The 26,178-nt window shown below is 41.4% G+C and overlaps 1 protein-coding gene across 1 annotated transcript; it reads right to left on the bottom strand.

Moving 5' to 3' along the window:
* Window positions 1-19,688: 19,688 nt before the first annotated feature.
* On the bottom strand, window positions 19,689-20,990 carry LOC142194135 (uncharacterized protein F54H12.2-like). The gene has a single exon (XM_075263152.1). The coding sequence runs from the start codon at window positions 20,988-20,990 to the stop codon at window positions 19,689-19,691; it is 1,302 nt and encodes a 433-aa protein (XP_075119253.1).
* Between the last annotated feature and the right edge of the window lie 5,188 nt (window positions 20,991-26,178).

Genomic DNA, 26,178 nt, shown 5'->3' with positions numbered 1-26,178 from the left:
GGGGTGCAGATTAGCCGCAAGAAAGGGCTTTGGACCAGATTTGCTCCACAATATCATCCCTCTAAGGCCTCGTTCACATCTGTATCAGTAATCCGTTCGGGGAGTTCGCATGGGACTGGTAAGCGGCAAGCGGTGTGCAGGGAAAGCACATGAACCCCATAGACTATAAAAGGGTCAGTGTGCTTGCCGCAAGATCTCCGCAGGGAACATGCAAACAGGAAAGTACTTCACAATCTAATTTTCTGTCCGCATATTCTGTGCAAGCACACGGATCCAATTATAGTCTGCACACTGCTTACAAATGCATTTGGTAGTCCGTTCGGGGGAGGTCCCCAAACGGACTCCCCCGAACAGACTACTAAATGCAGATGTGAACCAAGGGTAAGCTAATTTACATGGAGGATTTGCTCCAAAATTGCACCTTTTCCTAATTCCTCACAATACTTGCCAATCACTAAAAAACAGTTGGTGGGTTGTTGAAAGGACTAGGCACGGAGGGGTTGAGTTTTTGCAGATCTTCTCATGTAGGCCATATTCACTTGGCTGTTTTTTATTGAACATGGTGCCGCTACTTGACCGTTCCATTATCTAACCTCTCTGAAAAACAAGAAAAACAAACATGTTGCCCATTTTTGGCCTTTACCTGGCAGTAAAAAGTGGCTGTGTGCTGGTCATTTTTTTGAACGACCATCACACAGTTATCTTGAAATTAATGGAAGTTTATGGGTGTATTCACATGTCTATTTGTGTATCCATGAAACTGAACAAACATAGGCCAAGTTTTTTTTCACAGACATGTAAAACAGATGGAAACAGATGTTTCTGAGCCAAATTCAGGAATGGATTCATGCATAAGGAGAACTATAAGAACTTCCTTTTTAATCCCCTTTCCTTATAGAAGCCACTCTCGGCTGCAAATAAAAAAAAATGCTGCAAAATTTGCACCAAAACAAAGGTGACCTTAGCCTCAAGTGTGTGGCCTTAGCCTCAAAGGATTTTTGGGATTGAAAAAAAGCCCCTTTTCTGGACAAACCCCCCAAATTTGAAATGTCCAATGTCTCTATGACCCCACTCCTCTCCTTAGTCTCTGGCTTCTCATTGATGCATTTGTATCCACTTTCCCGCCACTAATTTCCAACCACTTTTTATATTAAAACATTAGTAATTGGAGAATCTGGTAGGGTTGAGCCCATCTTGACTTTTCAGGATCGATTTTGAAATCCGATTTCTGATCATTTTTCATTCGAACCCGATCTCGATCCCAATTCCGATCCCAATGCAAGTCAATGGGATTTTTTTACTAATCGGAGATCGCGTTTTAAAAGCAGTCCTATTCACTATACAGCATGGAATCTAACCATTGAACGCTTTAATCGTTAGAATCCACGCTGTGTAGTGAATTTTTTTTAATCACTAAGTAGTCAGAGGATTTTTTTTTAATCCTCTGGCTACTTAGTCCCCCCTTGTGTCCACTTACCTGAAGAGATGGCTTGTCTGGTGCTTGGTGTTCTCAGTCTTCTTCGCCTCGCTGCCCCCGCATCCCAGGTTAGTGTTTAAAGAGCTAGGAAGGCGGGGCTTGTAGCTTAGGAGAGTGTAGGCGGGAACAGGGTGGGGAGCCGTGACGTCTCCCCTCTCAGTACCCGCCCACACTCTCCTAACCTGGGAGGCAGGGGACAGCGAGGCAAAGAAGAACGAGAAGACCGGGCACCGGACCAGCCATCTCTTCAGGTAAGTAGCTACTAGAGATGTTAGCTAGTCTCCCATTAGAATGAATGGCAGACTAGCTAGCAAAGCATTGTGGGAAATGATCACCGATCTCGATCCCACCTAAAAAGATCGTGTTCGGGATTTGATTGCGATCGTGAATTTTTCTCGATCGCCGATCAGAATCCGATTTTTTCCGAGCACGATTGCTCAACCCTAGAATCTGGAGACTCTTAGTCTGGTCCATTTCGCTCGTGTCAATTTTCTTCAATATTATTCACAGTATAACTAAATATGAGGCCAGATGGAGCTTATTAAACATGCGGCATCATAGTCACAATGGTTATTTTGCTATTCTGACCTAGGTCAAAGGTTAACCTTCCCATATGTCCATGACTGAATTTGCCCATTTTACATCTACAATAACAAATGATACGACGCCCTCGTAGATTCTTTGCCCATCAATATTTTATACAGAAAGCCAATATCCGATTGTTTTTGTCTGCTAATTTTTCCAGCGGATTCCATTTACTTCACTTGCTTATTATTACATTCTTAGAGATAACATTTTATCTCTTCCCCAGCCCCTCATTAAAAGCCCAGCTGCCGGAGACCCTTTGCATCGGTTTCTTTCATTATAGGCGCACCTCGGCATATGTCTTGTACTGACGACAAATGAGCAAATGCTAAGGGGACACCAAATGCCAAGTTAGCAATACGCCAAAAATACTTACTGACTGAACAACTGGAGCTTACTGGGAGTGGAAAATTAAAATAAGAATAAAATAACATAAGAAATAAAGATGCCGCCACCCTTAACTTTTTGGAAATTGGTTTTAGAACTCTAATTTCTCACAATTTAAAGTCAATAAGTTGTTAAGATATGTGTGCAAAGCCTTTGACAGGATGCAATTCACGGTATAACCAGTGGACATTTATAGATACATAGCATAAATTACCCAGACACTCTATCTCAGAGTTCCTCAAATTACCACCTGTGGGCCACATGCAGCCTGCTGAGGACATTTTTCTGGGCTGCCAGCAGGGGAGCATCTATGATGAAGCACCTAGGACCGTGATGGCCATCTCCTGGATTGGTCACTAACAGGGAATCCACTACAGGAGGCTATTGTGGAGCATTTAATACTGTGTGGGGAGGGGGCTACTGTGGAGCATTTAATACTGTGTGGAGAGGGGGCTACTGTGGAGCATTTAATACTGAATGGGAGAAGGGTTACTGTGGAGCAGTTAATACTGTGTGGGGAGGGGGCTACTGTGGAGCATTTAATGCTGAGTGGGGAGGGGGCTACTATGAAGCATTTAATACTGTGTGGGGAGGGGGCTACTGTGGAGCATTTAATACTGAATGGGAGGAGGGTTACTGTTGAGCAGTTAATACTGTGTGGGGAGGGGGCTACTGTGGAGCATGTAATACTGAATGGGGAGGAGGGCTACTGTGGAGCATTTAATACTGTGTGGGGAGGAGGGCTACTGTGGAGCATTTAATACTTTGTGGGGAGGAGGGCTACTGTGGAGCATGTAATACTGAAAGGGGAGGAGGGCTACTGTGGAGCATTTAATACTGTGTGGGGAGGGGGATACTTTGGAGGATTTAATACTGTGTGGAGAGGGGGGCTACTGTGAAGCATTTAATACTGTGTGGAGAGGGGGGCTACTGTGAAGCATTTAATACTGTGTGGGGAGGGGGCTACTGTGGAGCATTTAATACTGAATGGGAGGAGGGTTACTGTTGAGCAGTTAATACTGTGTGGGGAGGGGGCTACTGTGGAGCATTTAATACTGTGTGGAGAGGGGGGCTACTGTGAAGCATTTAATACTGTGTGGGGAGGGGGCTACTGTGGAGCATTTAATACTGAATGGGAGGAGGGTTACTGTTGAGCAGTTAATACTGTGTGGGGAGGGGGCTACTGTGGAGCATTTAATACTGTGTGGAGAGGGGGGCTACTGTGAAGCATTTAATACTGTGTGGAGAGGGGGGCTACTGTGAAGCATTTAATACTGTGTGGAGAGGGGGGCTACTGTGAAGCATTTAATACTGTGTGGAGAGGGGGGCTACTGTGAAGCATTTAATACTGTGTGGGGAGGAATTTGTTTATAGTTTTTTTAAAACTATATTTCGGCCCTCCAATGATCTGAGGGACAGTGAACTGGCCCCCTGTTTAAAAAGTTTGGGAACCTCTGCTCTATCTGGTCATCTCATGACTAGAGATGGAAGAATCAGTTTGAACAAACTGCATACAACCCGAATATTGAAAGTTGGTCAGTTTCTATTAGAACCAAACAATTTGGGAATTGTCTTGGATTAACTAAAATGGCCTCCATGACATGCATTGCAATAAATTATTGTGCTTTGGGATCTCTTCGGTCCTCAGACTATAATAGTTGGAGGCCCAGGAGAAGGGAAAAAGTAAAAAACATTTATACTCACCTTCCGTTACCTCTTTTGAGCTTCCTTGGCACTCATTGAGCGCATGTCACCGATGTGCCTAATCACAGACCATCAAAGGTGACCCCGGGTATATAACATCACAGGAGAACACCAGACCGTACAAGGAAGCAGACACAGAGTGCTGGACAAAAGACCCAACAGAAGGTGAGTATAAGTTTTTAGTTTTAGTTTTTAGGGTTATCTTCGGATATTCGGTGCGGCCATGGACACATCTTTATCATAAATAAGAATATTAAGGGTAAAGCTAAGAAAATTGAATCTTTAACCAAATAGATGTGACCCAAATGTTTCAAAAGTTTCGGATTACGCCAAGTCACAATCTTTTGCAATTCGTATTTAATGAGTCATCTAAAATGATCGCTTCCATTGGTAAATCAAAGAAGCAAAGAGAGAAAGGATCACATGACCTGGAGGATGAGGAAGGCTTCCCCCTAATGCATTGCAGCCGGACCCTCAGGGGTTCATAAGGGTTGTGAGCGTCAGAGGTCACTGATTATCACCAGTATATCAGGACAACCAGGAGGTGGCCACCTTATATGTGACCAGAGAGAAGAGAGAGAAAATGATTGCAATTCAACCGGCAGAGACAGAGAAAAATCACAGAATAAATGCAGATAGAGATAGATAATAGTGTGAGGATTAGTGTGTGAGAAGAATAGAATAGACAGATTTATTTAATAGAGAGACAGGAAGAGACAGCAGCCATTACAGTCTGTCACAGCACCGATGCATCATAATTCTCACGTTCAATCTGTGTCAAAGCAAAGAAACAATTTAGTGTCACCCTAACAGATATACAGTCATGGCTGCAAGTGTTGGCACCTCTGAAATTTTTACCAGAAAATGAAGTATATCTCCCAGAAAATTATTGCAATTACACAAATTTTATCATACACGTTTCTCCTTTGTGTGTATTGGAACAACACAAAAAAACTGAAAAAAAGACAAAAACCATATAATTTCATGCAAAGCTACAAAATTGGGCTGGACAAAATTACTGGCACCCTCACATTAATATTAGACAGGGTGTTGCTCTCTTGCCGTGCTTTCTTAATCATGGGTGTGTGGGGGTAGGTGGGGGTGGAGTTGGTAGGTTCCTAGGCTGTAACAGAGTCCCACGTGTCCACAGTAAAAAAAAAAAAAAAATACCAGTCAGCCAACTGTAGGCATCTTCCACACATAACCTATAGATGCCAAAAACATTTCCTTGAAAGAAGCAGACCGCAATTCCATGCAGGATTTTCCTCTATGCTATGCCTGCCTCATGTTGTCCATGCTATCCTTAGCTCGTGAGGGGATGGTAAGTCACATGTACACATGAAATTCCAGCCGAGCAGGTATCTTCCAAGCTTAAACAATAGACACAAAGAAATATAGTCTGCAGGTTCTTCTATTCGATTATAGTTAGCTAATTCATAGTGCTATTTTGCTTGAGTAGGATTCTTGGAGATACAGACAAAAAGAATGAAAAATGAAAGATAAAGATCGCTCTCAGCTTGAAGCTCTGTATCAAAGCTGCTACTTATGCGGCACCATCTTGTTTTTCAGTAAACAGTAGAATGACGTGCTTAACCAAAAAGTTCTTCTTTGGTCTCATCTGTGTTGGCGCTGACACTGATGCCCCCTGAGCCTACAGGACAGCTTGGATTTTTTTTTTAACTTGATTGGGGCTACTTATCCAACATACAGACTATCCTCCGTTACAATCTTTCATCAATTTTTCTCTTCCATCCATGTCCAGGGAGATTGGATACAGCGCCATGGCTTGATTATGTTGTGCACCTTGGAGAAAGGAACATCGAGTTCTCTGGAGATGGGCTTGTAACCTTGACATTGTTGATAGTTTTTCAAAATGTGGGTTCTCAAGTCCTCAGACAGTTCTCTTCTCCTCTGTCTGTTCTCCCTTCTTAGTGTGGCACAGAGACATACAATGCAAAGACTTAAGAGTTATCTTTTTTAACTGGTTTCAGGTGTGATTTTTATATTGCCCACACCAGTTACTGGCCACACGAGAGTTTAAATGAGCATCGAATGATTGAAACAAAGTTATGTATGCACACATTTGAGAAGGTGCCAACAATTTTGCCTGGCCCATTTTTGGATTTTTGAGTGATAACATATCCAATTTTCCTTTTTTTCTCAGTTTTTTTGTGTTTTTCCAATGCATACAAAGGAAAAGAACTACTACTGTTTGCCAACTTTTCACACTACCGCAAATTTTTCTTGAATACCTGCTTCTGCTCCCCAAATAGGCAAAAGTTTTGAAGTGCTGGTGCCATTGTTTCGTCTGACAGCAACGTGTGCGAACTGCCATCAGACGAGATGAGACCAGCGGACTTTAACCCTTTCCCGACATACACCGTAACAGTATAGCGGATGTCTAGTACTTAAGAGGTGAAAGACCGCCATAGCTGTCAGGTCTCCATTGTATTATATAGTAGAGACCTGGTGGGAAAGCCCACAAACAGTGCCACACTGATCGCAGGAATCATTTCCCCTGGCGAGTCAGTTAAAGCTACCTTGGTGCTACAATTTTGGGGTGGATGAGATCCAGGGCTGGAAATTCATTTTCGAGGCAGCTGGGAGCCTATTGAAGGCTCTCACGCTCTCATACTAGTGGCATTTTACAGTCCCTGCAAGTTGGATGGGATTCTAGTGATTCCCATCCACACTCAGCGGAAAAACCATGACGCCACAGCGTTCCTGAAATCTCAAGATCGGCTCAACCCTAATCCAGACACCCACTTTCTTCTTTCACGTTTGTTTACTTTTGTCTAAATTAAGCTGGACCTTAAAAGGTTAAATTGTTTTAATATAACTATAAAAATCTTGGCCCCTTTGATTCTTAGCCTAAACGTTGAATGGTAATGGTACATGTATATATTATTAAAACAATCCGCATTGTGCGCAGTCATTTCCCTTCATTATCAATTACAATATACATCATCATTAGACTTTATGGAAGGATCAATGGTTAGAAGGGCCGATGGCCTATTCATATTCTAATGGACACATCAAAGCTATTTTTATCGACTCATTATAGCGCACAATAAACATTGTTGTGTTCTTACATTGCGAGAGATTGAAGTGATCACGTCTGTGTACAATTATCTACAATGTATGTTTTTTAGTTGTAGAAGCCTTTCTTCAAGGAAGGTAATAATCTCGTCTTAATTCCCTTTTGCTGAGATCCAGCTGGTACATAGTATTTAGGGCAATGTCACTCAGGAAAGAGTATGCAAATTAGATTTCCTCGAGAAAGTGAAAAACTGCAGTGGGTCACCCTCCCAGTGAATGTCCAACTTTTCGAGGCTTTGAGTTTCGAAGTTGCTCCTCTTCATCCATACATTGTAAGGTTCTGGTTGGGTGGGTAATGGGCCCATTGGAGGATCTCAGAATATACAATGATAGGAAGACTATATCAGGTAATAGGGTAGACCTTCCGGGCCCCCAGAAGAATTGGCAAATTTACTGGGAGAAGCAGAAGCCTCCTGGGATTTCCCAGGAATCAATGCTGTTGGTTTTTTGGCATAATTAGTCCAAGCCCTAACATCTTCCCAAAAATTTGGAATGAAGTGTACTGTGCAATGTCCCAAATAGTTATCATTTATGCTTTAGAACCATGTTAGTGAAGAATAAGGACCTAATAGTGGGTCCCATGATTGGTACAGCTAACTTAGCCAAAGTGTTTTTGTGTGATTTTCAGGTCTGGAGAACCTCAATTGCCCTCAGATACCCTGTAGGAGTTCTCTATCCTCCAACTACCTAGGGTATGGGGTCAAACTCGTGGAGGTGCCTAGCTTACAAGTCGTTCAAGAGAGGCCATGTTAAGCGGTACAATAATTTTAGCCACCACTAAACACAACTTATTGTACATTAATAGGGCAATTTACCACAATTTAAGCCAAGTATCTGTTCCGGGATATGTGCTGTACACAAGATCCATTGTGTTTTAGGTACCCTTTGCACCCCTCTAGACAGTATTAATAAAACGTGTAAAAAAGGGAATGGCTTAGAGAAAATGGGATTTCACTTAAGGAGGTTTCCCTGTTTAGATATTGGTGGCCGATCAGGGAGGTCCATCACTTGTCATCACCCACCCCAACCAACTGTTCACAGCAGCAGTGAATGGAATTAGAAGCAAAAGCTCCATTCTCTGTGGCAGTGGCAGTGGCATCACAATTGTATCAAGATGTCTGCCCAAAATATCAATGTAAAGTGAGCCAATCAAGAAGGGACATAAAAAATAGACAAATGTCTAACATGTCTGTCAAGATACCTTAGTTCTGAGCCTGAAATGTCTCATATAAGTAAACAATGGGGCAAATTCTACTGTTGATAGGCTTTGGACTTGAAGCCCCATCAATAATATAGTCAGTGTAGGACTGATGTTCCTTGAGCCCACCAGATTAAATGATTATGGAGACCTATCTACCACCAACCCCTAGACCATATTTTCCTTCAAATGTGGGTATCCTTTGATGTACCGTTATTGAGTTTGAACCTGGGTCAACTGAAGGTTCCTCTGGTCTTCTAGGGGGCATTTTGTCATTCAATAACACTATGGTGCAAAACTAGATGAAGGAAATGGTTGGCCACCCAGGAGTCATTTTTAAATGCAATCTGAGGTCTAGTGTAGGTATGTAAAAATAACAAACACTCATATTCAGCCGCCACCTCTCCTGGGCCCCCTTGGGGCATTCAGTGTTCTTTCCTGGTGATATCCCAGCTTCTTCTGGCCTCCTCTGTGATGTCAATGGCTCAGGGTCACCATTGAGGGTTGTGATTCGACCTTGATGGTCAATTGAGTCATGTAGACGCCATGACGCCTGCTTGGGAAGGTACAAGGTTCGATCATCTTTACACTAAACCTGAACAGAACTTTTTCAATGGTCCTCATTGTCAAGTTAAAATTTGCTACATCTGGACCATACATTTCATACATACACGGCAATGGCTTTTGTATTACACCGGAAATTTTTTGTCTTCCTTCATAGGCTTGGAAATATTAGAAATTTTATACATTCTGTAAATAACTTTATATTTTTTCCATTTTCCCTTCTCCGAAATGGTAAAAAGCGACAGATTTCAGTGTGATTAAATTTAATAAAGAATGCATTCAAACAAATGTTCAGACATCTCCGTCTTATTATCATCGGTGATAAACAAAGACTGTTGAGTAAGCACATCATTTCCCCCGTAGACTACAAACATTTAAAAGCATTGTCAAATCAGAATTATTGCGCCATTATTCTTCCTAATAGTAATATAAAATATATGCTATATAAAACAATGCACAAGGAGAAGCTTGTACTCCGGCATTGATTAAAGCCATATTTTACCTTTGGTTAAACCTGGAGTTTAATGGTGTTAAGCTTCATAGTCATTTGAATTATAAATGTCAGATTTTAAAAGATTTAGGATTTTCTTAATCCATGCTAAAAAAAAAAAAAAAAAAATCTAATGGGATTTCCATCCTAAGCTCCAGATCTGCACTTTATGTTTTATGTATTAGCTTGCAATATGATAACGTCATGAATAAAAGTGGACTAAGACTAAGGTTTTAGATGGTTGTATCGTGGTCAGAGGAGGTGAGGCCAAGACTAGGCCTAGAAGAGAGGGAGGCGTAACCCGGATCCCTGGGCATGCACTATTTTGAATTGGAATTAGGGTTGAGTGATCAGGATCGGAAACGGCGATCGAGTAAACTTCACAATCGCGATTGGAATTCCGATCCCGATCTTTTCCAGCGGGATCGAGGTCGGAGGTTATCTCAAGATCGGCTCAACCCTAAAAGTGACTGTTCCCATAGAGAAGCATTGGCTAGGGTTGAGCGATGGAGATCGGAAAAGATTGGATTCCGATCGGTGATTGAGCAAATTTCACGATTGGTATCGGCTGGAAAATGATCGGAAATCGGATTTTAAAATCAATCCTGAAAAATCTCAAGATCGGCTCAACCCTAATCGGAACTGAGTCCTTTAGGAAATGGGTCAAGTTAAAAAGTATGAAGCAGTCCTTCCATCAAACCTGACCTTGGCTGGGACATTACTCCATTCCATTTGCTACATTTACCGACACTAGTAACACTACTCCTTATTGTTGATTCTATAACATTGTGTTTTGGGGACAGATATGGCCAGAGAGCTTCTGGGACCTGAGGCCACAACAGTGATCAATATGTACAGGATTTTAGTTTTTCCCCCATCACCAGCACCAGCTTTCAACTTTCAGAGCACACCAATACAAACAAAGTGTGGGGCCATTATCCTATTTAAGCCTACCCATTGCTACCAAGTCCCAAGTGCCCAACACAGTAACAGTGCATTGTGATGATGCCTCCTTAGTTCCCATTGCACATTATAATGTTCCCTCAATGGCCCCACACAGTATAATATTCCATAAATGCTCCCTTACAGTGTAATGCCACCCACACAGTATAATGCCTCCTAAGTAACCCCTCACAGTATAATGTTCTCTTCGTGGCCCCACTCACTATAATGCCCCCTTGGGTGGCCCCAAACAGTATAATTCCCCCTCAGTGTCATCCCAAACAATATAATATCCCTTCAGTGGCCTCCATAAAGTATAATGCCTTGTAGTGGCCCTCCACATAGTATAATAGCTCTTTATGGCCCTCATGCATTATTATGTCCCATAAGTGCCCTCTCACAGAGAGCTTACAAACAGAATGTCACTCTGAGGTTAATGGAGACAAAAAATGGGAGAGAACACCGAGCGTGCTATACTGTAGTTCTGTTAATAAAAGTAGATAACAATGGACCAGTTGGTCCCTCAACTTCCGGTGTTGTGAGTAGGTCACAACACCAATAGAGGACATCAAAGGTGATGGTTAGGGTTGAGCTGATCTTGAGATTTCAAGATCTTTTTTAAAATCCAATTTTTGATCATTTTCCAGCCGATCCCGATTGCATCCGGAGTTTGCTCCATCACCGATCGGAATCCGATCTTTCCCGATCGCTCAACCCTAGTGATGGTGGCAGCAGAATCCAGGGGCTGGTCTTGGAAGACCAGGCAATGACAATGTGGAGAGAAGCCGACGGCTGAGCATATGGTTCTGTGCTCTCTGGTCCACAAAATAGAATGCCAACAGGATAGATGTATGTAACCTCTAATGTTAAAAAGTACTGCACAACGCATTTCGAGCTGCACAAGCTGTTTTTCAGGTGAACAAAATTCTTGCCAGGTGGGTAGGGTTGAGCTGATCTTTAGATTTCAAGATCGTTTTTAAAATCCGATTTCCGATCATTTTCCATTTGAACCCGATCCCGATCCCAATGCAAGTCAATGGGATTTTTTCAATAATCGAAGATCGGATTTTAAAACGATCCTATTCACTACACAGCATGGAGTCTAAAAATTGAATGCTTTAATTGTTAGACTCTATGCTGTATAGTGATTAAAAAAAAATCCCATGGCTACTTAGTCCCCCCCTGGTGTCCACTTACCTGCACAGAAGTGCTGCTGCTGGTCCAGTCCATTCTCGCTCCTGTTCTCGCCTCGCTGCCCCCGCCTCCCAGGTTAGTGTTACAGACTTAGGAAGAAGGTGGGACTTGTGGTTTAGGACAATGTGGGCGGGTACAGTGTGGGGAGATGTGAGTGCTCCCCTCCCAGTACCCACCCACACTTTCCTAAGCCACAAGCCCTGCCTCCTTCCTAGGTCTGTAACACTAACCTGGGAGGTGGAGGCAGTGAGGCAAAAGGAGGAGCGAGAATAGGGAAACCGGACCAGTGGCAGCACTTATGTGCAGGTAAGTGTTATGCCTGGTTCACATCTGCTGATGTGTTCCATTCGTAAGAGTCCGCATGAGGACCCCTAGGGACAGAACACAAACCCAACTGCAAGCCCTGTACAGTTCAAGCACTCGGACCCCATTATAGTCTATGGGGCCCGTGCACTTGAACTGCACAGCGCTTGCAGTTGCGCTTGTGTTCCGTCTGTAGGGGTCCTCATGGGGACTCTTACGGATGGAACACATCAGCATATGTGAACCAAGCCTTAAGCTACTAGAGATGTTAGCTAGTCCCCCATTGGAATGAATGGATCCATTCATTCCTATGGTACCTAGCTAACATTGTTAGCTTTTCCCACAATGCTTGGCCAGTAGCAAGGCATTGTGGAAAATAACCTCCAACCTCGATCCCGCCTAAAAAGATCGGGATCGGAATTCCGATCGCGATCGTGAAATTTACTAGATCGCCAATCGGAATCCAATCTTTTCCAATCCCGATTGCTCAACCCTACATGTGGGACAAAATCCAATAAAGGTTACACCATACATCTATCCTGTTGGCATTCTATTTTGTGGACCAGAGAGCGCAGATCCATACCCCAGCTGTCGGCTTCTCTCCCCTCTGAGGTTAATGATCTGAAAATAACTCGGACAAACAGCGCTCAAACAGATTATATATCAGGAAGTGTTTTGTATTGATGCATCCTGTTATTTGTCCCATATTTATTAAAAACTGGATAACAATAGTGGAATGTATAATAATGTCTCAACTGTGCCAAATATATAACAAATACAAAGGCAAAGACACGGGTCTGATGATCAATTCATCAAATGCGTTTTATTAGAAGCACCTGACTGTAATTTACCCATTTAACTGAGATGGAACCAGTATAGATCATTCTTCATGCACTGGTTTTGCATTTGGCCTACATTTTGATAAACTATGACAAGGTGTAATTTGTCAAGTGTTATCGTTCATTTAAGGCTATATTACCTAATCTCAAGACCTTTTAACAGCCAGATTAATTTTAATATGTAAAACAATCAAACGACAATAATAATAAAAATACTAATAATAATTAGAGATGAGCGAGTACAGTACTATTCGATCTAGTAGGTATTCGATTGAATACTACGGTATTCGAAATATTCAAATGGAAAAGTTCGATGCAGAACCAGCATTGATTGGCTAAATGCTATACAGTCGGCCAATCAACGCTGGTTCTTCTCCTACCTTTAGAAGTCTTCTCTGTGCAGCTTCCCCGCGGCGTCTTCCGGCTCTGAATTCACTCTGCCAGGCATCGGGCCTGGGCATAGCCGACTGCGCATGCCCGCGCTACAAGAAAATGGTCGCTTTGACTGTCTCCCAGATTTGAGGGTCTGCCAACTCGGAGCACATTCCGACAATCACCGTTCACCTTCCACTTCGTAATCACATAGGCCAGTGTCGATTTTGGGTAATTCAGTTCACTTACTATGTCCCTTAAGGATCGACCATTTCTGTGGTACCTCACAATTACCCCCTTTTTCGAAATCGGACAACTCTGCACTTTGTGGCATCTTGCATGTGACTAATACCAATGCTGTTTCCTATGTAACGGCAAAAGGCGTGATGTACATCACGATCACAGATATATATACATTTGCATGGGTGTCCAAATACTTATTGGTAGACAGTGTATAGGATACCAATTCCAATATCACCCAGCAGTATTGTCTTGAAAAGCGAATTATCTTATTACTGACTTATCTGAGCTCTTCCAGCCAAGGGAGGACTCATTTGTTTCTTAAAATTTCACTCCCTTTAATGAGTTTACATCTGTCTCCACCTAAGAAAACAGTATTTTTTCTTATATACTTATGTCTTACATCTGCCCTCTATTCCTTATACTAAAAGCTCATGTATAGTAGACAAAGATGGACCTATTATATTTTTACAGTATACACAGATCTACCTATTAAGCATTGCACTCCAGACAACGTCATCTTAAATTTTGAAGCCAGTATGTTGTACAAATATCCAAAAATATCCTAATAACAAGATAGTCCGAACGAGGAATATCTTCCAAATAATCGGGGATTTCTATCTCTAATGGGTAAGATCTAATGATAAGTGATTGAGATCTCCGAATATAGAAGGTGACATTTATTAAAGTTGCGATAGTGAAAACATTCAGAATTTCATCATTTCAGGTCTTTTTAATCACCATTGATTAATTGTTGATTACCTGTCATAATGATTCACCGAGATAAATTACAATTCTGTACAGTATTATTTTTCTTGATTATATATTATTTTTAAATTATATTTTTTTCTTTACTATTTTTGACCTACATAAAAGAAGAGAGAAAATACAGAAAAAATATATTTCAACTTTTTTTTTAATTGTCATGTAAATGAAGAAAAAAAATAGTCATTGAGACAGAAGCCCAACAAGTTCATCTTCCTGTATGTCACTTAATTACATTATTTCAGGTACGCTTCATCTTCATTAACTGTTGATTACCTGTCAGATTGATTCACTGAGATCATTGCACCTAAAAGGAGAAATGTTTTGCTTTTTCTTTTTTCAATTGGCTTTCTTTAATATTTTTTTTTACATTTTATTGTATTATTTTAATTATTATTATTATTTTTATTATTTTTATTATTATTATTAATTATATTATTATTATTTTTATTCATTATTAATAAAACACATAAGGCTAGGTTCACACCTGCACCTGCTCTACGTTAGGGGTTTCCGTCCCCGAATCCCGCTTGAGGCTGTGGCCCCACAGGCCGGAAATGCTGTGATTCGCCCATGGCAGAAACGCCACGGGAAAATCGAAGCGTTTTACGGTACAGGCAAAAGGAATCCCACGCTCACTTTGCGGTAAAAACAGCCCTGTGGACATGCTGTGGTTTTGGAAAATTGCAGCATGTTAATTATATTTACGGAAATGCCGGCGGTTTCCCCATAGATATCATTATAACAGGAATTCCGCGGCAGGGGTGAACCTGCCTGTTTCGCCGCCCAAGGCGGACGACAGAAAGCCGCCCCAGAGGAGCGGAGGGGGCGTGACAGAGCAAAGGGGGGATGGGGCGGAGCAAAGGGGGCGTGGCCGAGCGGCGTTAGCAGGCAGAGAGCAGGCACGGGGAGGACCTGCTCTCTCCCCAATCCACCGCTCGGTCACGCTAAGCCAGTCCAGGACAGCATGTCCTGGACTGGCTTAGGTCAGCAAAAATGCTGCTCTCCCCGGGGCCCTGGCATAGCGATGCCTGAAGCGATCGCTTCAGGTCGCCTCATGGGAGGTGCGGTGCTGGTCCGCGGGGGAAAACTGCAAACTGTCTGTTTAAAGCGCGGCGGGAAGAACAGCGATTCATTCAGGCCGCGGTTTTTCCTGCAGTGCTTTATTCCTGTGGGACGTCCCATGAGGCCTTAGCATTTTTTGGGGCAGAAACCTGGTGGACCCCATTTTAGCCTATTGGGTCCATGCATTTTTGGCAACTGATTTTTAAGTGGATTAGGTTTCCCTTCTTCGGGTCTGAATGCATGTGTGAACCTGGCATGAGACTACAAGGACACAATCCTGTACATCATCGTATTCTTGCACAATCCATTGGTTTTGGAAAAGGGCAAGGCACTCACATAGAATGCCCGGACACCATGTCTACTCCTGGTGCAGTTGTCGCATGTTCACCGTGTCATCAAACAGTGGACCACAAACTAAATCTCAATTGAAGGGAATTGGTGTGTGACAAAATCGGCAAATATATAATATTAATAATGTATGCAAAATAATTTCAGCTAAATAAAAAAAAAGTGCATATAAAACATAAAAACCTGCTAATCCCATAAACATGTAGGATTTATATTACCTACGTATATTAATTCAAAATGACTTCTTCATGGAGTTGAAACATTTGCTTACTATAGGTGATACGAGTGAAGAACAGGCCTACAGTGTGAATACAGGACAAGTAGGATCCAGAGCCACACGGGAATTTTTGCACCGGATTGTGATGCTGAGGCTGCCACAGAGTTCAGAAAATGGCTAGCCATGACTGGTTGCTGGTGCAGTGCACCGACATCCAGTCGTGGCATTCTGCTCCAGATTAGGTCCAAATGAATAAGCCTAGTCGGAAGGGAGGTATTGCGCCGCGGACGCTGCAGCAGATTCCACTGCGGAATCTATGGCAAGAAAGGACAGGTTGCTTCTTTTTTATGTGATCGGCACAAAACTGCTACTGGAAAAAAGAAGGGAACTTCAATGGGAGGCATTTTTTTTAGGCCAGGTTCTGAGGAAGATCAAAATCCGGTCCAAAAATCCCCACCTTAAAATAGCCTTGGGTAGATGGGAAACTGAAGGACGTCCTCTATTCCAATAAATTAGACCTGTGCAATTGAATGGGAGTGCAAGTCCATTTGAAGGGGACCACAAACCCCTTGCAATACACTGTCAGGGTCTGGGGTTGCTAGGTGGGGTGGCATAGACACACATGACCTTTCTTCAGGCATTAGGAAATGGTTTTTTGAAGCGGTTTTTGGATTGTTTTTTATTTTTTCCTTCAGCAGAGTGTATGGACTTTGAAAAAAACACTAGCAGTTTTTGGGCTCATACACACGGAGTTAACACGAGTGTATTTTTGCAATCTACACGTGTATAGAATACACGTGTAAAAATAACACTCCCATTCACTTCACTTCAAAATCAGCACCAAAAAACTCCATATGAATGGACCCTTCTGGGCCCAAATGAGGTAATATAATAATAATAATAATAATAATAATAATAATAATAATAATAATAAACGTTATTTATATAGCGCCAACATATTCCGCAGCACTGTACAATTTGTATGGTTCAAATACAGACAGAAAGATACATTACAAAGAAAGTCATTTCACACAATGGGACTGAGGGCCCTGCTCGCAAGAGCTTACAATCTATGAGGTAGAGGGGGTGGCACAAGAGGTAGCAGGGGCGGCATTACTTATACAGGGGTCAGACACTTTTGTAATAGAGGTGTCTGTCATTACACAAACATAAGACTTTATGAGCCGTCACCAGTCGTGTCCTGTAACATGTGGACGGAGCTTGGACCTATAAAGTTATCTTGAGATGACATCATATCATGTGGGGTAATGTGGGAGCGGGGACAGAGGAGGGTTACATTTTGAGGATTCTAATTATAGTATGGAAGGGTTTACATTAGACATTGTGATAGGCCTGTCTGAAAAGATGTGTCTTTAGTTTGCGTTTGAAGCTGTAGAAATTGGGAGTTAATCTGATTGTCCGGGGTAGAGCATTCCAGAGAAGTGGTGCAGCTCGGGAGAAGTCTTGTATACGAGCGTGGGAGGTTCTGATAATAGAGGATGTAAGTGTTAGGTCATTGAGTGAGCGGAGAGCACGGGTTGGGCGGTAGACAGAGATGAGGGAGGAAATGTAGGGAGGTGCGGCATTATGGAGAGCCTTGTGGATGAGGGGGATAACTTTATATTTTATTCTATAATGTATGGGAGGGATGTTTATTGCATTGTGTTCACACTGTAGACTTATTCTAGGACACAGAGATGTATGTTTATTTAGTGTAGGGTCCCATCTAGTGTTTATGGCCATAGAACTGGAATTTTTTTTTTCCAATTTTCTATTATTATTATTATTATTATTATTATTATTATTATTATTATTTTGATTCAGAATTCCAATCTTTTCTTCTAATTCCTAACAGTACTCAGACTACGTTGATCCAGAGAAAGAAGAACCTAAATCCTTGCTGAACTTTCCCCAAATGTATCTTTCTCGAGTCCTAGAATCTCCTTCTCTAATCCCATCTCTATCCGTTAGCCGACTTGGTTCCTCCGATCAATCTTTCCATTATAAAGGAATATCTCTGACTACTGACTCCATATAAGTAGTGTAACAGACCCACTTCTCGTCAAACTAAAAAGTGACAGGTGCCCCGCCCCTTTTATGACGTAGCCACGCCCCTTTTATTATATGACCACGCCCCTTTTTTATATGATTATTTTGACGTCACTACGCCCCATTTATAATTAACTCACCCCCCCCCACCCCCTCCCCTATACCTTTTATTATGATGTTCCGCCCCTTTTTATATACGCTCTCCTTTTGCGCTGGCATAAATGATATTTCTTTGATAGAAAGGAATATCATTCATTTCAGCGCAAAAGTGCCCGCCCCCTTTTTATATATGCTTTCTCCTTTTGCACTGGCATGAATGATATTTCTTTAATATTAAAGGAATATCACTCATTCCATCGCAAAAAGTGTCTATAGTTTTATTTAAGATAAATAATATACCTATTTATTGTTGGTGTAAGCAGCTATGTACTTCAGCACCGCTGCGTGGTGCCATGAGTCAAGCTCATACACATCCACCCCAGAAGACGGCAAGACATATTGTGACATGGCCGTACAAAGTTCCCCTAATACAACTACGGGCAGTGCTTCTGCGCAGGCGTGTAGTGCAAAAACATGTCTTGACATGTAGAGGACCTGGACGCAATGAGCGGTTGGCATTTACCCATCACACTGGAGGGTATATTTAATTCGGCCAAAAAGTTCTGGTATAAAACTATGTATGTGACTAAAAATACTAACTTAAACATGTGTAACAGAGACAATAGAGCTCCTGTAAGTAAATGTTATGAGTATCCTAATTGATACATATGTGCCATTTGACACTAGAGCTAAAAAAGTTAATGACCGAGTATCCTGTGCTCTGAAATACATAAAAATAAGCTGTCCAGTTTTGGCGGCTAGAAAAACAGAAACAATAGAGTTCCTGTAAGATAATGTTATGAGTATCCGCTCATCCTAAATGTTGCATAGGTGTCATTTTGACACTAGAGCTAAAAAAGTTAATGACTGAGTATCCTGTGCTCTGAAATACATACAAATAAGTTGTCCATTTTTGTCGTTTAGAAAACCGAGACAATCGATCTAAAGCCTAACATGACCTTATGTGACATTTTACATCCTTTCCCACTAGTTCCACAGATGTCACATTTAGGCTTCAAAAGCTGATTGTTCAATCCTGTAACAGCAACTAAGTCACAAACACACAATAATTATTTTAAAAGGCTTTTTTTATTCAGAATGTCACAACACAATAATCTTAATCAAATGAACAGGCTCTACAGACTTGGTTATATACGTGCAGATTTTTTCCATGCACACACCGCAATGTTTCAGATATGAAGGTGCTGACTAAAGAATCGTTACTTTTTAAATCTGAATTAAAATGATTTAAAATGTCTCTAAATGGCAAACCCCTGCTAAGCCAAAACAGTATGTATATGCAATAATGACCGCAGTAAGCAGAGTCCACACTTTGTAGCTGACTATTCTGATAAATATAGTTGTCAGAGTTCTGTTGTAAGAAAGAAATAAAATCTTTAGGAAATACAGCGTTCGATGGAGCAATCCCATAACTGTCAAAGAATATCGCTTTTTTTCCGTCACATAGTACAATTAAGATCCAGTGGGTCCCCGGACGAGTAGAATCATCGGTATTGACAATAAATGCAGCGGGGTGTTCTTGTATTCTGTATTGTGGTAAGAAATCGCATGGATATACGCCCGAAAAATTTTTCTGTGTGTAATAATCTGAATTCAGAATATTTGTAATCTGTAAAGTATTCATCATCGGGAGCTGTTGTACAATTTTCTTCTGATAGCCGATTCTATTTTTCTTGCAAAATTCAGATTTCAGATTTTTTCAGATTTATTTTATTCTTAATAATCTAATATCATGAAAATATCACTTCACGTTTATGGGAGATTTGAAGAATGTCAGAGTTCACAGCGTATACAATCATGTTTAGCGTATGAGGTGTTGGAACTGCGAATCTTATTTCAGCACGCAGGTTTCCCGTTTTAACTAGGGAAAAATGGCCACCGGGTTCTTGGTCAGGGGTTAGATCAAAAGCAAATAATGTATAACCGTGTAAGAATTCTTCACGATCTATGGATAATCCGCTGTCCGATTTCTGTTTGCCGGCGATGTGCACAAGTGCCATATACTCTCTTACAGCCTGCTCAGAGGCGAAATCGGGTTGAAACGGTCGCGAAGGTACTTGGTGTCCATCATAATAAAGTGATGCTAGTGATATATTGAAATGCTCAAAGCATAAAGGGTTCTTCGCAACGGATCCAGAAAACGCTTCATTGTCAACAAACCCCAATATTACAGTTTTGGGGATTTGTCCTAGGAATAGGTTCTCATGATTTGCAACCCGTGTGCCTTGAGGTATACTGTAGACTTTCAGAGAGGCCTTATCAATACTGTACTTGGCGGGGGTTGTTAGAAGGGCTTGACTGTGGCCTATTCTGACTGCAGGAGAGACCTGCACACGTTTGACATAGAGTGCGGCCTGGAGAATCTGTATCTTGTACGGTTCAGCATCAGCCGACATGAGACAAAAAGTGTCTTTATTCCTCGAGAGTTTTATCTTCAGATCCAGACCATTAAGTAACAGCTTGGGCTGATTAAAAATATCAGCAAAAATGGGTCCTAAAAGCTCTACAGGTCTAGAGCGTGCGGTTGCCCGAGCTCTTTTGATAAACCCCAAATTTTCACCATCAAGAGTGCGGGTGTTATGGTACCCCGCGGTATCTTTATAGAACAGGCCTGCTGTAAATTGCGATTCGAGGGCTTGATTGCTGTAGCTCAGCAAGGATTCAAGATATGCGCGGTAGGAATATAGATTATCAGATTGGGATATAAGTCTATCACCCAGGGTAACATCCACCTGATTAAAAAGAGTTGCTATAGGGTAGTTAATAAAGCCCACACGGGCGCCGTCAGCGATGGCCGTGTTATCCTGTTTCACAATTCTACAGTTTATGTATAAAAAAGTGTTGTTAAGGTCATAATAAAAATCCGATGTGCCGGAGATGAAGAACTCCAGAGGCGCGTTGTCCGTCAGAGCAGCGATCGGCTGCGCTTCCACAAAGAAAGATTTTTCAATACTTGTTTGAGTAGGTGGTATATCGAAAATATCAAGTTCAGATTTCGTACACTCCTCAGATGCATCGTGAACGAATGCCATGGCGGATGATTAGAAGATGTCCTCGCGTGTTCGTCTTACAGGCTTATGACCTCGACTTCTTTTACGCTTAGGTTTCTTATTCATGAGTATCGGGGGTAGCGGTGAAAGGGCACGCCTTTTTCTTTTACGGTTCGTATTTACAGTATATACAAGACCCGAACCCTTCTGCTCATCAGCCGTGTTGTTGATTTTGTTCATCATTGCTGCTGATACAGATGTAACAGCGTCTTTAGCGATGTTTCGCACAGCCGTTTTTACATGCGGTTTTACTAACTCAATGCCTCTTCTAAATAAAGGTACAGCTCTTCTAAAAAGACCTCTAAATATACCAGCGAGACCTGCTCCATACATGTACTCATCACCGCGGAAACCTTCCAAACCGCGGCCAGCTTGTGCTACGTAGTAATGCGCATAAACAGTCGGGTCCCCATATGCTCTGCGGGATAGCATTTTATGCGTTCAGCACCTTGCGGGGTCTAAAATGCAGACGCACAATACTTTTGCCGTATTTAAACCTTACAGGACGTCCTAAGTCGTTTAGAATTGATATTGTTATCGAATCAAAATGTTGTTTGGCGAGAGGTATATAATCCGGCGTTGTATACCGTAACGTAACAATCTCGTTGTTTTTTCCAGCAATCTCTACAGTTCTTAAAAGCTGTACGTAACTGTCGCCCACCAACTGGTGTTGTATGATGTCACTGTAGACGTACAGCGTATAAAAGCCGTCTTTTATATCAGGATACGGTTTCCGCTTACCTGGAGGTTTTTTAGGCGCTGAATCATCAAAACAACAAGGTATTCCTAAAATATTAGACAGCTTAGGGCCTAGCTCGAATCGTATTGTACGTGACGTGGGTATACGAACAATACCCCTTATTTCATCATAGCGGAGTCTAAAGTCTTCACTACTTAGCTTTAGATTTCTAATTTCATCATTCAGAGTTGAAATTAATTCAGCAATTGTCGAGAAATAGCCAGGGTTTAAATAATGTTCGACAAGTTCTTCGCCAGCTCTAGCGATAAAAAAACTAGCCTCCATTTTGCCAAAACTATCCCATGTATGTGGGTACTGTATTTCCGTTAGGGCCACCTCAAAGGGACCCGAAAAATGGAGAGGCTTCGCTAATTTCGTTGTGAAACTTGCTATGGTGTTATCGTTATAGATATGTCGTGAAGCGTTGCTCGGCAATGTTACATAAAAAGAATCTGATTCCATCATGCTTTACACGTCAATCAGCTGATTTGCAGGTATCCACGTATTAAATTTATCAGGGTAACCGCGCCACTTGACAAAACATAAATTTTGTCCACCACTACGTCTCCTTCTTATTATTTTCTCAATCTTGTAGACTCGGTTCTCATTGAATGTTATTTTCTGTATTTCTTCCTTATAAAATGATCCTTCTATAGGCTCACCGCTCAAATCGGCGATCATGTACAGCGGTCTTCTGAATCTTGTGTTGATTCCAGTAATGATAAATATTTCCTCGGTGTATGTCTGCTCATAACCTTTGGTGAACACGTGCTTATACTGTGAAATCCTTACATGGTCACCTACTTTTAAAGTAGGTTTTTCCTTTTTAGCCTTAGATTCCTGTCCGTAAATTCTTCTCCATATTGTTAATGAGTTATGCTTTGATACTTCGGCAGGACTACAACCTATCGTTCTGTGATAACTGTGGTTGTAACTATATATCAAATCAGGTAATATGTTAATATATCTATAAGTGTTATGATGACTAAGATATTTCCACATTCGCGTTTTAAGGGTGCGATTAAATCTCTCCACTATGGCCGCTTTTACAGAATTTGTAGTAAAGATCTGTTCTATCGCGTAAATTTTGCATAGCTTCTTCAGGGGAGCATTCATAAACTCACGGCCTCTATCCGTCTGTATTTTTCGCGGTACACGCCCGTCAGTTTCAAAAATCAATTTCAGCGCTTTTGCTACCGTGCTGCCCGACTTATTATGCAAAGCTACACACCATACGTAACGGGAGAGAATGTCTATCGAGATCAATAAATAATTAATGCTATCATTGTGTGTCACGGGCCCTTCTAATATACCCTCCGGTAGTGCTTCATAGACACCGTCTAATTAAGGGAGTTAAGAGACATATATTTTAGCATTTTTATACACTTAAATAGAACAAAGTTACTAGCCGTACACAGTATATTTACCTAATTTGGTATCAGTAAAATTTTGGTTTAAACTATCGCGGAATATCTCGGGGTCTTCTAATACACAATCCGGCAGTGATTCACAGATGTGAGCTAATTAGGGCGTTTGTTAAAAGAAATATATTTTAGTATTTTTTTTACACACTTAGATAGAGCAAAATTATACACACTTAAATAGAGCAAAATTATTAGTCGTACACGGTGTATTTACCTAATTGGGAGTCAGTAACAAGATCGCTGTACGCGCTGGCATCACTATCATTAATTCTGTTCTCCATCTAATAATAAAAAACGTGTTAATAAAAGTTACTAAATGTGTATGCGCGCAGATTAGCAAGGATATCTAATAATAAAATACGTTCATTAGAAAAAAAAAAAAAAAAAAAGAGGTAGGTAGCGTAAGTCTTACCTTTCTATAGTCTTGAATGTTGCAGTTAGAGCGAGGGTCTCTGTCAGCGCTGAGTCTGAAGGTTTAATTGTAACACAGGAAGTTGACCAATGCTTCTCTGAGGGATGAATGAGCTAGTTGTACACAACACTGACCAGTGCTTCTAATAAATACCCTCTCAGCTGTATGGTAGGGGGGGGGGGTGTCTCCGCCCAATGACTGGTAGGGGAAGTGTCGGAATACCCAGCCCATCCTCACAGGAAATTTGTAATCTAACTACGTATCACTGAATTAAAAATGTATCACTGTTCCTAAATAGCGCACTGAAAATGAAATTATCGGATCGTTATTATAACCCCAGATTGCCTGGATCCTATGGCGGCGTTGACGCTTTATATAGGAATACAGCAAACGCATCGTGCAAAGAAATTATTCAATATCTGAATACTGAAGATAATTATACATTATTTAAACCCGTACGTAAATCTTTCCGCCATAATAAGACGTACTCGTCGGACGTGGACCGGCAATGGCAGATGGACCTAGCATGTATGAATAATCTCTCATCACACAATGATGGCATTAATTATTTATTGATCTCGATAGACATTCTCTCCCGTTACGTATGGTGTGTAGCTTTGCATAATAAGTCGGGCAGCACGGTAGCAAAAGCGCTGAAATTGATTTTTGAAACTGACGGGCGTGTACCGCGAAAAATACAGACGGATAGAGGCCGTGAGTTTATGAATGCTCCCCTGAAGAAGCTATGCAAAATTTACGTGATAGAACAGATCTTTACTACAAATTCTGTAAAAGCGGCCATAGTGGAGAGATTTAATCGCACCCTTAAAACGCGAATGTGGAAATATCTTAGTCATCATAACACTTATAGATATATTAACATATTACCTGATTTGATATATAGTTACAACCACAGTTATCACAGAACGATAGGTTGTAGTCCTGCCGAAGTATCAAAGCATAACTCATTAACAATATGGAGAAGAATTTACGGACAGGAATCTAAGGCTAAAAAGGAAAAACCTACTTTAAAAGTAGGTGACCATGTAAGGATTTCACAGTATAAGCACGTGTTCACCAAAGGTTATGAGCAGACATACACCGAGGAAATATTTATCATTACTGGAATCAACACAAGATTCAGAAGACCGCTGTACATGATCGCCGATTTGAGCGGTGAGCCTATAGAAGGATCATTTTATAAGGAAGAAATACAGAAAATAACATTCAATGAGAACCGAGTCTACAAGATTGAGAAAATAATAAGAAGGAGACGTAGTGGTGGACAAAATTTATGTTTTGTCAAGTGGCGCGGTTACCCTGATAAATTTAATACGTGGATACCTGCAAATCAGCTGATTGACGTGTAAAGCATGATGGAATCAGATTCTTTTTATGTAACATTGCCGAGCAACGCTTCACGACATATCTATAACGATAACACCATAGCAAGTTTCACAACGAAATTAGCGAAGCCTCTCCATTTTTCGGGTCCCTTTGAGGTGGCCCTAACGGAAATACAGTACCCACATACATGGGATAGTTTTGGCAAAATGGAGGCTAGTTTTTTTATCGCTAGAGCTGGCGAAGAACTTGTCGAACATTATTTAAACCCTGGCTATTTCTCGACAATTGCTGAATTAATTTCAACTCTGAATGATGAAATTAGAAATCTAAAGCTAAGTAGTGAAGACTTTAGACTCCGCTATGATGAAATAAGGGGTATTGTTCGTATACCCACGTCACGTACAATACGATTCGAGCTAGGCCCTAAGCTGTCTAATATTTTAGGAATACCTTGTTGTTTTGATGATTCAGCGCCTAAAAAACCTCCAGGTAAGCGGAAACCGTATCCTGATATAAAAGACGGCTTTTATACGCTGTACGTCTACAGTGACATCATACAACACCAGTTGGTGGGCGACAGTTACGTACAGCTTTTAAGAACTGTAGAGATTGCTGGAAAAAACAACGAGATTGTTACGTTACGGTATACAACGCCGGATTATATACCTCTCGCCAAACAACATTTTGATTCGATAACAATATCAATTCTAAACGACTTAGGACGTCCTGTAAGGTTTAAATACGGCAAAAGTATTGTGCGTCTGCATTTTAGACCCCGCAAGGTGCTGAACGCATAAAATGCTATCCCGCAGAGCATATGGGGAACCGACTGTTTATGCGCATTACTACGTAGCACAAGCTGGCCGCGGTTTGGAAGGTTTCCGCGGTGATGAGTACATGTATGGAGCAGGTCTCGCTGGTATATTTAGAGGTCTTTTTAGAAGAGCTGTACCTTTATTTAGAAGAGGCATTGAGTTAGTAAAACCGCATGTAAAAACGGCTGTGCGAAACATCGCTAAAGACGCTGTTACATCTGTATCAGCAGCAATGATGAACAAAATCAACAACACGGCTGATGAGCAGAAGGGTTCGGGTCTTGTATATACTGTAAATACGAACCGTAAAAGAAAAAGGCGTGCCCTTTCACCGCTACCCCCGATACTCATGAATAAGAAACCTAAGCGTAAAAGAAGTCGAGGTCATAAGCCTGTAAGACGAACACGCGAGGACATCTTCTAATCATCCGCC

The sequence above is a fragment of the Leptodactylus fuscus genome, chromosome 2 (assembly GCF_031893055.1).
Source record: "Leptodactylus fuscus isolate aLepFus1 chromosome 2, aLepFus1.hap2, whole genome shotgun sequence".
NCBI lineage: Eukaryota > Metazoa > Chordata > Amphibia > Anura > Leptodactylidae > Leptodactylus > Leptodactylus fuscus.
Note: the sequence above shows the minus strand (reverse complement) of the source record. Positions and strands in the feature narration are given on the sequence as shown.